This window comes from Phasianus colchicus, chromosome 22 (assembly GCF_987193195.1).
Source record: "Phasianus colchicus chromosome 22, bPhaCol1.hap1.1, whole genome shotgun sequence".
Classification (NCBI taxonomy): domain Eukaryota; kingdom Metazoa; phylum Chordata; class Aves; order Galliformes; family Phasianidae; genus Phasianus; species Phasianus colchicus.
This window is the reverse complement of record NC_143457.1, coordinates 5,409,709-5,424,279: the sequence shown is the minus strand read 5'-3', so window position 1 is coordinate 5,424,279 and position 14,571 is coordinate 5,409,709. Positions and strand designations below refer to the sequence as shown.

Here is a 14,571-nt window from a genome sequence, read left to right as displayed (position 1 = left end):
GAGATTTCTACTATGAAAGAGAGCTTTCAGCTCTGCTCTGCTTTCCCATTGGGTTGGAACTGGATGATCTTTAAGGTCCCATCCAACCCAAGCCATTTTTATGAGTTGATTCTGCTTTTCTTTTTCACCCAGGTGATGCTGTTGGGCTGCGTGTGGTGCAGGACAGCCTTTCCTCAGCCCTCAGTGCTGCTGGATGCACCAAGCTGAGGATCAATGATTTACAGCCCAGTCAACGTGTTGCTAAGGCAGACTATCCAGCTCCAACTTTTATTTCTATTGCACGTGGGTACTTAGGTGAAAGTGCTGGGAAAACAAGTGCTGGGACCAACATGGGAGCACTGAAAGGAATGGGAATGCCTGGAGTCCCATCTCCCACTGCTGGCTGCTGAGCCTTGGGAACCTCTGTACCATGGGTGGGAGCAAAGCTGGGTGTAATGGGGCCTGTGCATGGAGAGCCCAGCTTAGAAAATGCTTCACATGCGTGGTTTCATTAAAAAAAAAATAATAAAAAATCATCTGCAATGCAATCTGTGCTCTAATTTGAGGACACCGTTTAGTGATTTTAATTGTGTGACAGTATTTTGGTATTTCCAATACCCAGTAGTAGGTTAATGACTGTTCCTTGAAGAATGGAGTTTATATAACACAAGTCATTACATAAGGAGGCTGATTGTGGCCTGAGGAGCTGAAGGAAAACAAAAGATGCAAGAATGCAAACCCTCAAAGCAGCAAACGGTGTCGGTGGCCCCGAGTGCCAACAAGGTGATGATAACCTTGAGTGATGTGCTGTGGCTGCTGCCGGGCTGTGTGAGCTGCCCATCCCTATCGCATGGTTTAATGGCACGACCGACCAACCCAAACAAAACTTGTTACCTGTTCACCGAGCCTTTTTTTTTTTTTTTTTTTTTTTTTTTGCAGGAGAACCCAAACGCGGCCCACAACTCGACGATGTAAAACCATGGGGAGAATCCAGAGCACGACCTTCCCTCGGATCGTGCGCTCGGGAGATGCTAGGACGTGCAACTTCGTGGCATTTCTGCTCTCCCGCACCGTCGCGGGGTGGGAATGCGGAGATGCGGGGCCGGGCCGGGACCCCCGCGGCTGCGGGGCGGCAGGGAGAGCCTCGGGACAGCGTTCGGGTTGGGATCGGAGCGAGGAAGACCCGGGAGGGAGGAAGGGCGGGGTGGGGATGGTGCGGGACTGGAAATGCGGCCAAGCGCCGCTGCCGGGGCTCCGCTCGGGAAAACCGTGCGGCTGCCAGGCGGGGGGAAGCCCGGCAAGGGCAGGTCCGCAGCGCTGCCGCTCGAGATGAGCCGCTCCCGGAGCAGCGCGTCCCCGCCTTAGGTAAAGGGCCGCGGATGGGAGGGAGGGAAGGAGGGGAGGGAGCAGGGGAGGGGGCGGCCGGCCCGGCGGGGAGCAGCACCCCACAGCCCGCCCCGCCGGAGCCGGAGCCCGAGGGGCTGCGGGCATTGCCCCGGGGCGGGAGGGGGGGAGGGGGGGGAACAACGGAAGGGGAGGACGGGGGGGGGGGGAGGCGTGTTGTTTTTTGGGTGGATTTTTTTTTTTTTTTTTTGCGCCGATCGGGAGAGGTTGATTTTGGGGAGGGTCGGGAGAGAGGATGCAATGAGGCTCCCCCGGACTGGGTGATTTTTGCGGCTTGCCTCCTCCTCCCCCAGCCTCCCCCCGGCCTCGGCTGGCTCTCTCTCCAGTTGCTGCATGCGGGGCTGTGCCGTGTGCCCGCTCCCGGAGCCGCCGTGGCGCACCTCCATCGGCCGACAGCCTTGGGGGGAACGCATTTTTTAGAGTATTCATCCCATTTTTAATATATATATATATATATATACACACACACATATATATATATATATAATTTTTATCCTTACCTGTCACCTTCGTCTTAGGAAAAAAAAAAAAATAATAATAATAATTATATCTATCTATAAAATAACAACATAACCCTCCCCCAGCGGGCAGCCCGAGGCGCCCGGCACGGGGCAGTGCGGGTGTGAGCGCGGGGGGCGCCCCGCCGCCCCACCGCCCCCCGCCGCAGCGCAGCGCGATGCGCTCCGGGCTCCGCGCTGCGCAATAGCGCGGCCGCCGCTCGCAGATCGCGGGCTGGGGGCGGCCGGAGCCGATCGCTACCGATTCCCCGTTGATGTCCATGAATGCAAACACCATGATTTTCATGATCCTGGGCGCCTCTATCGTTATGGTAAGAGATTTTGCTTATTTCCCTCCCCTCCATTCCACCTCCCCCCCCCCCCCCCCTCCCTCTCTCCCCAACCCCCCCGTTTTCTCTTCCCCGGCCCCGCGCGTCCCTGTGTGCTCGGTGTGTGTGTGTGCACGGTGCGTGTGCCCCGGGGAACACCAGCGATTCTTTTCTATATGACCGCTTCAGTCTTTGGCAATCAAACTGGAGTCAATGTTTTATTCCATCATCCAGAGTTGACCAGATGCCTTGGTTATGGGCTCTTACAGGCAATAGCTTGCTTGATGGACATGAATGCGTTGCTGGACAGATTTCACAATTACATCCTACCGCATCTGAGAGGGGAAGACCGAGTTTGTCACTGCAACTGTGGCAGGTGAGTTAACCTGCGACGTCGGGCTCACCTGACCCGGCCCCTTCCACCCCACCTGGCTGGAGGAAGCCCTGTCTGCATTCTGGCCATGTCTCAGCATCAACACGGGGGGGGGGAGGAGGGGGAAGGGTCGGTTTGTTTTTCTGCAAGAAGAGTTTGCCGTGGGCCTGGAAGTCCATTTTCCTTTGTGTGCATGCGTGTGTGCAGGCATCCGGCAGCCCTGGGGAGGAGAGGAACTTGGATTGAATTCCAACACTCCGTGTTTTGCCTTCACAGTCATTGGGCTGTGTGCTTTCCCTGGAGTGGGGGGGGGGTTGTGGTTTGTAGGCTGGATGCTGGTGAGGATGAAAGGGGTTGGGGTCCGGGCAGCTCTGCACCCAGGATGGAGTGCTGCTGCTGAGGACGGTGTCACTTTGAGGCTCTGTGATCGTCAGTCAGCTTCCAATTCTCAGTGGCTTTTCTCCTGAGCCATCATGGTGCTGCACAGAGCGCAGGCCTGGTGTCGGGGGACGTTGGGTGATGTCTTTGCTGCTTGCAAGTTTAGGGCTGCACAGTTTCCTGCCATGGCTGTTGGGCAGCGCTCGGTTCCCCCAAATGCAGCTCCTTTTTCCATGGGTGATGCTGAGGAATTGAGCTTTGGCTGTGGAGGTGAATTTTGGTTTTCTCCATGATCCCTGTCCTGCAGCCCTGGCCACTGCCACCCCCGGCCACTTCCTCCATCCTCCCAACCACTGCTTTCCTCTGGTGGCCCTGGATGGGAGCTGAGCAAACCTTCACACCCTGGGGTGTGCAAACCTTAACCAAAGCCACTGCTCATCCAATCCACCCTGCTTCGACCTATGGTTCCTGTAGAACAGCATGGATGTACCTCCAAGGCCAAGCAGAGCCAGGCCAGAGCGATCTGAGAGCAGACCCCACACCCTGGCTCTTTGGGCACTTCTACACTACTGCCAGTTGGGAAGCAACATCTACAGCGCCTTTGATTCTATTTGTCAGGGATTGCCTTTCTTTTGGGTAATTTTTTGGAGACTTCTTGATGTTTTTTGCTCGTTTAAGAACTGTCCTCTGCCTCTTCGACCTGTTTTTCTTTTTGCTTGCCGTGCTTGTATTCAGTGGTGGTGAAAATCAGCTGTTGGTAATGTACTTTAACGCTGCCAGGTCCTGCTGGTGTCAGAGATTGCGTTCCTTCTGCCCAAGCCCAAGGAGGGGGCAGGGCTGCAGATGAATGGGCCATGGCTCTGTCCCCAGATGGAGTCAGGTCATTTCTTAGAAAGTGTACAACACAGCTTGCAAACTGTCAAAATGACAGGGTGTGAAAGGTGGAAGTTCACTGGTTGCCTTAGGTACGTGCAGGAGATGGATCTTGCCAACAAAACACAAAGCTGCCTTCACTCCTGAGTGAGGGGTTTTGTGCCCTGTGCTCCCTCTGGTTCAAGGGGTGGATGATGAAACGTGACTCATCCTCTTTGCAGCTGCTTTCTGGGCTCAGACCTGTGCACACAGCCGTGGCCCTGGCGGGGGCATATCCTGGAGCTATGAAAAGTGGCACCGGGTCCTGGCAAAGGGCTCTGACTGTGCTGGTAACAAAAGGGAGCCCTTGGAGAGAGGAACTGTCTGCAGTTCAGCATGCAAGACCTGAGGGAAGAGCCCAGGCTTCAGCTCCTGGCTGCCCTGTCCTGGTGTCTCATGGTTGCATGGCTGGTGGGGCAGGGATGTGCCATCCCCTGTGCATCTCTGTGATGCCCCATGCCTTGCACGGAGGTCCCAGGACAGGTGAAAGGAGCATGCTCTGCCTGCTGTCTCCTAAAACACCTTCTGCCAACACTTGCCCCATGGAGCTCTTGTCTCCTGCAGCTGACGACTCTGCTCTGGTTTCCATGTTTCTGAGCACTGGCTGTAAGGAGAGTTGCTAGTGTTGAGAATTCTGGGGAAACAAAGCAGCCCATTGCTAGGGGCTGCTAAACCCTGGCTATGCAGGGCTGCTTCAGACTGAAGCTCTTGGCACTTGATGGCAGAAGCAAGGTAGCAACGCACTGGGATGAGGGTAATGTAGTCATGCTGGGTGCTTTTTAGGTTTGTTATGTCAGAGGGGAGCTGTGGCCACAGGAGGTCAGAGAGAGGTTGCGTGGTGCCAAGCATTCAGCGACTGCCACAGCTGCTTCATGGCCTTTCTCTTCTGGGACAGGTGGCCGTATCTGGATTGCACTGATGGCTGTTTGGTGGGGGAGCAGAGGGCAGAATCCTGCCAGCTGGGTGGGAAGGAAGCTGGTGTGATGATGGTGGATGGAGGGACAGCATCAGCGGAGCAGCAGGGCTGGCCCTGGCACCTGGAGATGGAGGCTGCTCCTCTCTCAGCATCTGCCTTCTTGCTGGAGAGCTGAGAGCTACATCTGAGAGCTCCTGCTGATGGCAGTCCTGGAATGTTGCTGCTGGATTGGATCCCTGGCACCTTTCAGCTCCAATGTGGGAAGTTATCAGGCTGTTCACAGCCCCTCTGGTCCCCCTCCTTGGGCTGTCCCTGCTGCAGGAGCCTCAGGGCTGTGCAGGGCTGCAAAACAAAGCACTGCCCCACTCCGGGTGCCTCTGTCCCAGCCAGGAAAGGGTCCTCTCTGGAAGCAGCAGGCTGGCAGCAGATCAGGAGCTGGGTGATGTCATGCAAAGGAAAATCACCAAAGGGCGTCCGTGGCGGCTGGGTGAGCTGGGGGAGAGCAGATGACACCTGCATGGAGCACAGACCCATCAAAACAGCCCAGGGGCTCAGGAGTTCCCTGCCTGGGACAGGGTGAGGAGCTCAGAAGCTCTGGTTGTGGTCTTCTCCTTGGCACCGACCTTCTGGGTGACCTTGGGTGAGTTTGTCCCTCCCAAGCAAAGATGCTGTGGCAAAAGCCAAGCACCAAAACCCATCATTTTTGCTCTGTTTCTTCCTTTTTTAACACTCTGAACAAATCCTTAATCCTCCATGTCTCCATACCCTCTGTGAACACACTAGGAGGCTGAGGATGCTCACTGTTTGTGAGACCACCAGGCCTTCCCTGGGCTCCCAGCAGCTGCTATAGCATGGAAGGTCCCAGGAAGACATTTTCACCATTGCAATGGAACCATCCCTGTTGCTGCAGCCCAGCTTTGCTGGCCATGGCTCTGCCAGGAGCTGAGCTGCTTGGCATGTTTGGGGAGAGGCTGCAAGGTCAGGCAGAGATGCAGAACAGAGGCTCTGTGCCTCCTGCAACCCTTAGGATTGATGCACCTCAGTGCCCATCCCGGGGCTGTCCAGCAGCACAGGATGAGCTTTGTTCTCCCAAATCCTAAACAGCAGTGCTTTTTGAAGGGCTCCGGTGCTGTGCTTGGGCTGCAGCAGCCAGCAGGCTCACAAGGTCACTGGAAGGGACATTAGCGCTTTGGGCAGCTCCATAGGGAGCATCCCAGGCATGCTGGCCACAGCTCTGTTCCATCACAGCTGCACTCAGGGCTTCATGCATGGCTTGCTCAGGGCTGGGGAAGATCTGCCCCCATCACAAGGGCTGGGAAGGGGTGGGAGTGCTTGAGCCCGTGTGCCACTGTCTCACCTGAGCTGGTGCTGCCTTGCTGGGGACAAAGCAGTGAATGCAGTCCCTGCCTTGCTTCAGGGGTGCAGCTGTTGGTGCTCACCGACAGGATTTCACAAGTTCTTTGCTGCTTGGTACCACCAAAGGCTGCACAGAAACACAGTGGCTGTGTTTCTGGGCACAAGGCTTGGCCTCTGGTATGGAGGCTCAGAGGTGATGCCTTCCCTCCCTGGATGTGGCTCCCAGAGCCATCCAGGCCACGTTCCAATTTCCAGCTCCCTCGGGCTGCGGTGGGGACCCAGGACCTCTGCACTCTATTAATAACTCTCCATACTGATGTGCTGATGCCTCTAAATTGCTCCTGCCATGTCCCCAAGGGCTTCAGCTGCCACCAGAAGGCTTTTGGGGGGCTGCTCCTCTTCCCCACCCCATCCCAGAGGCTTTACTCTGTCCTGCTAAGCCAAACCAAAGCAGAAAAATGCCTACAGCTCTCCAAAGCTTGGCCCTTTTTGGGACTCACTGAGCCCACGTGGGTTTCTGTTTGGCCCTCGTGAAGACAAAGGCTGTTTTCACTAGGATCCTGCGAGCAGAACTTCATTTGTGACACTATTTGCACATTTCTCAGGCGTGATTCTCCATCAACCTGCATATGCAACCCAAATATGCAATCTCAGAGGCATGGCTGACCTCTGGACTCAGGGAGCGACCTCTGCAGCCCCCAGTGTTGTTTATGGCATTACAGATGATGAGTTCAGGCACGGGCAGCCTGTGTCAGCAATGCAACATGACCTCTGGGCTGCAGGGTGCTGTGCTTTGCTCTTTGCCTTTCTGTTTTTGAGCCCAGCGATGTCAGCAGGGCTTCAGAGCCCCTGGCCATGGAAGCAGATGCTGGTGGAAAACACACCCTGAAGACTCCACTGATGCTTCTCCCCATTTCTGTTCCCCACAACAGGCACCACGTCCATTACGTCATTCCGTATGACGGGGATCAGTCCGTGGTGGATTCCTCAGAGAACTACTTTGTGACTGACAATGTAACCAAGCAAGAGATCGATCTGATGCTGGGACTGTTGCTGGGTTTTTGTATCAGCTGGTTTCTGGTGTGGATGGATGGGGTTCTCCACTACGCTGTGCGAGCCTGGAGAACCAGCCGGCGGTACGGTAAGTGCAGCCCTCAGCACATCCTTGGGTGGGTTCTGGTGGCTCCATGTTGGCCGTGGCCACGTCTGTGCATGGAGCTGAGGGCTCTGCTCTGGGTGCTGGCTGTGTGTCTGCACACGTGGGCAGAGTACTGATGAAAGTTGGCCTGAAATTTGGGTTTCACAGCACCCCTGGTTTGCAGCTCAGGTAGAGATTGCTTGGCCTTGGCACGCTGGCTTTCTGTGCTGCACTCCAGGAATGGAGCTGCTTCTTTAGGTGAGGGTGTTGTAATACTGGCTGCCTGGGGAAGCTGTGCAGCCTCCATCCTTGGGGACGTCCAGGAGCCACCTGGCTGAGCTCCCAGTGTCCCCTCTGGAGCGGGGTCCTTCCAAGTGAAACAGGAGAGCGCAGGTCTCAGCATCTCTGTAATATCTCCCTTCTCCTTTCTGCCTTCCAGACAATTCCTGGTCTTGGATTCCAAAGTTTTGTAACTTAAAGGAGTTCAGAAAACGTCACCACAGGCAGTACGAGGAGGCGACTGGGAACATGGTGCACATCAAACAGAAGCTGTACCATAACGGGCATCCCAGCCCACGGCACCTCTGAGGAACGCCTTCACCTCCAGAGACTGCAGTGAGGTTTTAAAGAGGACTTTGCTCTTCTTCCAGGGGAACAGCTCCTACTTTTACACCTCTCTGGAAGCCAGCGAGGACATCATTTTACTTCTCCATCCCGTGTGTCCCCCGTGGCACACCACGATGCACAACTAAGCCAGTCCTGGATGCTACGCAGCCAAGACATTGCACTGTGTTCCACGTTTTATTGTCAGACTTGTGTACATATGTAAAAAAAAAAAAAAAAAAACCAAACAAACAAACACCAAAAACAGACAAAAACAACAAGAAAAAAAAAAAAAACAACAACAAAACGAGAAAAGAGATTTGCATTATACTTTCAACCCCCTCCCCCCCTTTTCTTGGCATTCACAGCTGTCCTGCACATCCAGCTGCCCTGCAGGGAATGTTGGCTGAGGGTATGGAGGTGGGAGAACATGAAGAAGATGCAGTTTCTCATTCGAGTGCTAGAAGTCCCCCGTTTCTTTGGTCCTTTGGTTCGGTTTTGCTCTTCTTTGTTACTTCTGTTGCTAGAATGGTAGCAGGTTTGGAGAGGGGCTGCTGCCAGCTAGATGGGAGGGCAGCATCCCTTTGCTTTGGTTTTTGGGCATTGCTGTGGGGGAAGGAAGGCGTGATGGATTCGTTCTTCGTGTTGCTGCACACTGAAACCTGCCTTAAGCAAGCTGAGAAATCTTCCTAGCAGGGCAGCAGCTCTGTGAGGGATCAGCCCATGCGATGGGGCTGGTGCTGTTACTCCTTGCTGCTGTTAGAGAGGGTGGAGAAGTGGATGGGGCTGAGAGGTGTTACACCTGGCTTGTGCCCTGACCCATGTGCTATATGGAGCACTGCAGCAAGCTGGGCTCAGCCTGAAGCCAAACTCACCTCCCAAAGCAGATGCGACAGGAAGGGCTGAAGTCAAAGCAATGGATGCTCCTGTGGGGTTTTTTGGTTTGGTGTCTGCTGGGCACAGCTTAGGTGTGGGTTTCAGTGTTGCTATGATGTGTCTGAACCCCACTCCATACCCAGAGAGCTTCGTGTCCCGCAGAGCAGCTGGGAGCGATGCTCGTGGGCAGGGATGTGCTGGGCTGGGAGCTGTGTTGTGAGCCAGGGGAGGAGCTGAGGACCAAAGGTGGTGGCCCTGCAGCTGCCATTGCTCCTTCGTTCCTCCTTTCGTGGTGAGCAGGCTTGTGTTTATATGGGAAAATGTCCAGAACTAAAGGATGCTGAGCGGTAGCAGGACTGTTGTTTTTTTTTTTTTTTTTCCTGTGGGTTCCTTGACTCTGTCAATGGCCTCCTATTGTTTGGTTGCAATGTCAGAGAAGGGAAAAGGGCACCATGACCCCCAGCTTTTCTCCTCCCAACCCTGGCTTCTCCACCTCGCCTTTTGGTTGCTTCCTATGCCCAGGACCAGTTCTGTTATTTATGAGCCCCAAAGCCAGCCAAGGGCCAACCACAGCTGCTCTCCCCACTTCCTACCTTTGCTGTCCCATACTGCCTCTTGTCTTGGAGTCCCAGTTTCTGTCAGGTCCTCAATAGTTGCCCAGTCTGTACTTGTGTCTGTCTGCTTGACTGTCTGTCGTTAGGACTCCTGCGATGCCCACAGCCTCCTGTTAGCATCCAGGGAGCGACGTTTCCTTTCCAAGACACGAGGTTTTGCAGCCTCCTTTTTGTGCTTGCCCATAAGGGCACAGCCTTCAGGGACAGAAGATGCCCACCTCCATGGGCTCAGAGCCAAGGGGCAGCTGGCCAAGCTCTGCTTGCCCTTGTGCAATTTCTGGCACATCGATTGAGCTGTAGCATAGAACAGGTGGGGACCATTCAGCTCTGAGTTGAAGATGGGGTGACGTTTTGCAGGGGAGAAAGTTCCACTGGGATGAGGACAAATATTGAGCCTTTGGAACAAGTTAAGGGGGAAAATAAAGAAAGAAACAGACCACCTTTCAATAAACGTTCTGCTTGGTGCCTCTCACAAAAGGGGTTTAAAGCAGCGATCTCAACTCAGAATTGAACATACTGGCTTTGCCCTTCTCTGAAATTTGGCTGTGGTTGAAATATTAATTGTGAACCTTGCAGCTGGAGAGGTGAGGTGGCAGCTCACGTGGATTGTCTGATCCACACTGGGATTTCAGGGGTCTGTTAGGCTCTGGAAGACAAAAAAACCAATCCTGCATGGTGCACATCCCCATGGTTTAAGAACAGAAGGTTTTCTAATCTGCTGTGGCTGCAGCAATCACCACGTGAGCTTCACTTTTGTTTACACTCAGTCAAAACATAAAACAAAAAAGAAAATACTCTGAGAGCAATTAAATCCACTCGGAACAATTCTCTGCTCTTGAAGCCATGGGAAGCAGCCCCTCTTCACAGAGCAGGACACACAGAGCCAGCAGGGTTCTTATCCTTACTGGTTCTTATCCTTAACAAACAAGGGGCAAAACTCTTTGCTATGCAGCAAGGCCATCCAAGAGACATGGTATGTGCAAGGGCAATGCCAAGCTCAATCAAGTTGGTCTGGGTGATCTTAGGGGTTCTTTTCCAACCTCAGTGTGAGAGACACGCAGCTCCGTGTTCCTGGGCTCAGCTGGCTCCTTTGAACCCAGAGATGTCCTGTAGATGTGACCCTATGGGATGAGCCCATTGCTCCATGCTTGGGGTGAGCATTCCCAGCACTGCAGTTGCTCGTTTCTCTCTGTCCCTCTGAGGCTGCTGCTGTTTGGCTGTGTGAAGTCTGCTGTTGCTCTGTCTTCTTTCCCCGTGCATGTGTTCGTTTTGCTTCTGTCTGGGTGTGGGGGTGTTTTCTCCTCGTTCATTGTCTGAGATGTACTACTGTTGACTTGTTTGTTGTTCTCTGATCCAGTCTTCCCCCCTTCCTCCTCCCCCTTCCAAACAAAAAAATCTCCAAAAAAAACCAACAAAACCAAACCAGACCGCAAAAACAACAACCCAGCGACAGCCCCACGTGAGAAGGGTCTGGGTGGGTAGAGAACAGCATTGGGGAGCAATGATTGCAGGGTCAGGGCACTGCAGAATAGATGCTGCGGGGTGCAGAGCTGGACAAGGAGTGGGATTGTGCTCCGTGTCCCAGTGCTCGGCCACCAGATGCTCTGAGGGAGGTTCCTGCAGCATTTGGTGGTGGAGGAACGTTGTGCTGCCTCAGGAGGGGTTATTTTTAGAGAGGAGACAGCTCTGCAAACTGTGCGTGCTGATCTTCCAGAGCTGGGATTGGTGCTGGAAACGTCCTCCCTCAGAGCATCACATCGAACCCGCTCTGTGCCAGCCCTCCTCTGTTCCTACCGCGTCCCTTCTTTGTAGGAGAGCCATGTGCTGATGAAGGCCATCTTGTCCAGTTGCTTCCTATCTGGAATCACTGTGGCCACGTGCTGTAGGAATCCCAGAAGGGAACCCAGACCCACATCCCAAGCTTCACACCATGGCAGGGTGGTCTTGGTGGCTCTCACTGCTGTTCTCTACCTCATTTTCCAGTTGCACGCAGCTGGGAGAAGAGAATTCCCAGTCCCAAAGGATTCTAAAGAGCCACTGAGATGGTGAAGGGAGCAGAGCATCTCCCAGGGGAAGGGAAGGCTCTTAGGGGGATTTCACCCATCTGTATGAGTACCTGAAGGGAGGGAGCAAAGGGGACAGAGCCAGGCTCTTCCCAGCAGTGCCCAGGGATGGGACACAGGCAGTGGAGCATCAGGAAGCACTTTGTGCATGGTGTGGGTGCTGGAGTGCTGGCACAGGTTGCCCAGAGGTTGTGGAGTCTTCTCTTTGGAGAGAGAAGGATGAAGTCATCCTGCTCCAGGCAACGTTGCTTGAGCAGGGGCTGGGCCCAGAGGTCCCCCCTAAGCCTCAACCATGTAGAGATTCTGCAAAACACAGAGTTGTGCAGAGGGTGATAGGGAGCTGAAGCTTCCCTTCAGCCCACGAGCCAGTATATTAGTTTGCAGGAGGCACGAGCAAACAGCAGGAGCCCTCACTTACCTTGGGTACCATCTTGGAGGGCACAGGCAGGAGAGCCCTTGGGCAGCCCCACTCCAATGCCACCCCTTCCCGACCCCCACTTCTATGCTGGGAGAGCTTCAAGGGTAGAAACAGCCAACAGAAGCTCCCAGAGCATCTCTAGAGGTGAAAGACCAGAAGTGCTTCCATTACTCACGCATTCAGCAGAAGTAGAAAGACCTTTGGACCAGAATGCATTCACCCCGATTACGCTGGTGGAGCAGATGTGTCTTCCAGTGAGAGGGCAGTGCACAGGGGAGCAGGGCAGTGCAGCACAGGAGGAACCTCCTGGGATTGCCCTGCAGTGAGGAACACAAGGGCAGACCCCAGGGTGCTGCTTTCCCTGATTGTTAATCCTTCTTTTTTTTTTTCTTTTTTTTTTTTCCTGCATTCAAACCCGTTCTGCATGATTCAGACAGGAGAGATACAACTTGATAACAAAGGAGGGAGAGATTACCCTCTGCTCCAAGCCCAGAGCAGTCCTTACTGTGGTTGAAAAGCAATAATGGCCAATTTTCTATTAAACACACCTGCCCGTGCAGATGGCATTAGGGCTGCTGTGCCCGAGCTGAGGGACATCCCAGAGCACGTGGTGGGGGAGGCAGCAGGAAAAGCACACTGTGATTTTATTTGGGTCAACGAGCGAGCCTAATTCAGCCATTCCTTCCCTTCCAGCGATATGTTTGTACAGTAGGTAACCAGTTCTGCTCCTGAAACTAAGCCCACCCTTTGCTGTTTGTCAGTAAAATATTCTTTTTGCATGTTTTGCATCCGAGTGGTTTTTCTCACCCCCCCCCTCCCCCTTTAACCCTCCCTATACTCTTTGCACTGAGTGATGCTGCTGGGATCAGAGCAGGGCTGGATTGGGGTGGGGGAGGCAGCTGTGCTCAGCCCTGAGCTGGGAATGAGAGAAAGAGGACCACGCCATTCCCAGCCTCTGCATCAGGGCTGGGTGGGGAGATGCTGAGCACAGCAATTCGGTGACAAAGTAAACACTGAGCAGGATGGCACTGAGGACAGATAGATGACCAGGCTGTAAATCTGCCTCCCAGCTGTAACACAGAGCGCAGGGGAGGCGGTTCAGCTGGCGGCGGTGCGATGGGGAGTGATGGATCACTTGCTCATCCATCTGCTCTTGGATTTGCTCTCCAATACAAAACACTGTTTTAATAAAGTGCTATTAGCTCATAATTCACTCTGTGCCAGGGATGGGAGATAACTTCAGCCTGGGGTTGCCATCTCATCCTCATCCCCTCATGGATGCCACCTCCATGGGGACAATGCTCATCCCGTGAGCCAATGGCAAAACCCAACCCTAATGGGAGAGATGGGATGGAGAAGTTCATGGTGTCAACCCCGAGGAAAGCAGTATATCCAAACCTACAGCTACAGCTGTGCCAAGTTGGCCAAGGCTGTGTGCAAAGTGCCCAAGTTTCCCTGCAGCCATGCCACTGAGCATAGCATGAGGGGACAGGGTCCAAACAATGGGATTTCCATTTGGATTGGCTGGAACCGACCTCACCAGCTCCCAAAACACTGCCTGGGAAAAATGAAAGCCCTCAGGCTGGAGGAATGGAGAGCCATGGCACTGCTCCAGTGCAGTGAGAAGAGAGAAAAACAGCAGGTTAAGAATACTGAACCCAAGGGAAACAAGTTGTCCGTTCCTCACCTTACACCATGCAACATTTCAAGCTCCTCATTGCTCCCAAAGCATGGGATGCTCTTCTGCTCCACTCATGCAAGAGAAGCCTTTGGGCAACCCACACCTGCACAGCACAAAGCGTGCATCAGCAGCAGCAGGAGCATCAGTGCCTGTGCATCCCTGCAGGAACCTGGTGTAATCTGAAGGAGGAATTCATAAAGGAGCTGAGACAGCAACTGCGCTGCCTGGCTTTAGGGCAGGGCTCTCCCTTCCTGGCTGTTTGTAGCAGCAGAAGTGCAATCAGCATAAGGACAAGACACGGTTACCTGGGCACGCAGTGGTGCTGCAAGACACCCAGCCCTACAAAGCAGCAGCAGCTCCTCAAATCCTCCCATTCTTTCTCTCTCTTGGCACCCAGAGGAAAGCAGAAGAGAACCACGCTGAGAGAAGCCAGGGGCACAGCTCATCCCTGCTGTCCCACCATGCTGCCAGCTGCAGCCCCCAGCAGCCCCCGCTGCCCTCTGTGCTCCCAGGCTTGAGTCAGGATGCATCTCCTGCACCAGCAAATCAGGCACAGCTGAGGCTGCTGTCAGTTCCTGTCGGAGGAGAGAAGCTCAGCAAGGTACTCAAGGGCACAGATTTGGGTCAGACAAATGTGCTCGCTCTGTGTAGTTACAGGAGGGGACTCGGAGCAAAGCACAGAGTTCAAATCCAGTTCAAACTCAGGGAAAAAAAAAAAAATACAGGGTTTTCCGACCTGCACACACGATTTGATGACAGAACATCTCTCTGCTATTGCAGAAATGAAGTGAGAGACACGCAGAGTGAGAGCAGCTCCATGGCAGCAGCCAGGAGCTAAAGAGTCCCATCACTGCCACCCGTGTGCCAGAGCTCTCCATGCATGACAACAGGAGAGCAGTGATGCTGTGCAGAGATGCAAGCAGGGAGGAGGCACACCCTGGGCAGGAGGTGGGGAAAAACGTCAGAAATACCTCTGCTCATTGCAGCATTTCAATACCAAAAGGGAGCCTACAAACAGGAGGGGAATCAACTCT

General features: G+C 54.0%; 1 protein-coding gene across 3 annotated transcripts; it reads left to right on the top strand.

Moving 5' to 3' along the window:
* Positions 1–1,183: 1,183 nt before the first annotated feature.
* Positions 1,184–12,596, top strand: TMEM240 (transmembrane protein 240). Of its 3 annotated transcripts, none has more exons than XM_090122989.1 (4): positions 1,184–1,344; positions 2,479–2,585; positions 7,077–7,285; positions 7,722–12,596. In XM_090122989.1, the coding sequence occupies exons 2-4, from the start codon at positions 2,494–2,496 to the stop codon at positions 7,868–7,870; spliced, it is 450 nt and encodes a 149-aa protein (XP_089979115.1). In that variant the 5' UTR covers positions 1,184–1,344; positions 2,479–2,493; the 3' UTR covers positions 7,871–12,596. The 3 variants fall into 3 exon arrangements, with proteins under 3 accessions (XP_089979115.1, XP_031469340.1, XP_089979113.1); XM_031613480.2 differs by lacking the exon at positions 1,184–1,344 and adding an exon at positions 2,007–2,212; XM_090122987.1 differs by lacking the exon at positions 1,184–1,344 and having other exon boundaries at positions 2,297–2,585.
* Positions 12,597–14,571: the final 1,975 nt, after the last annotated feature.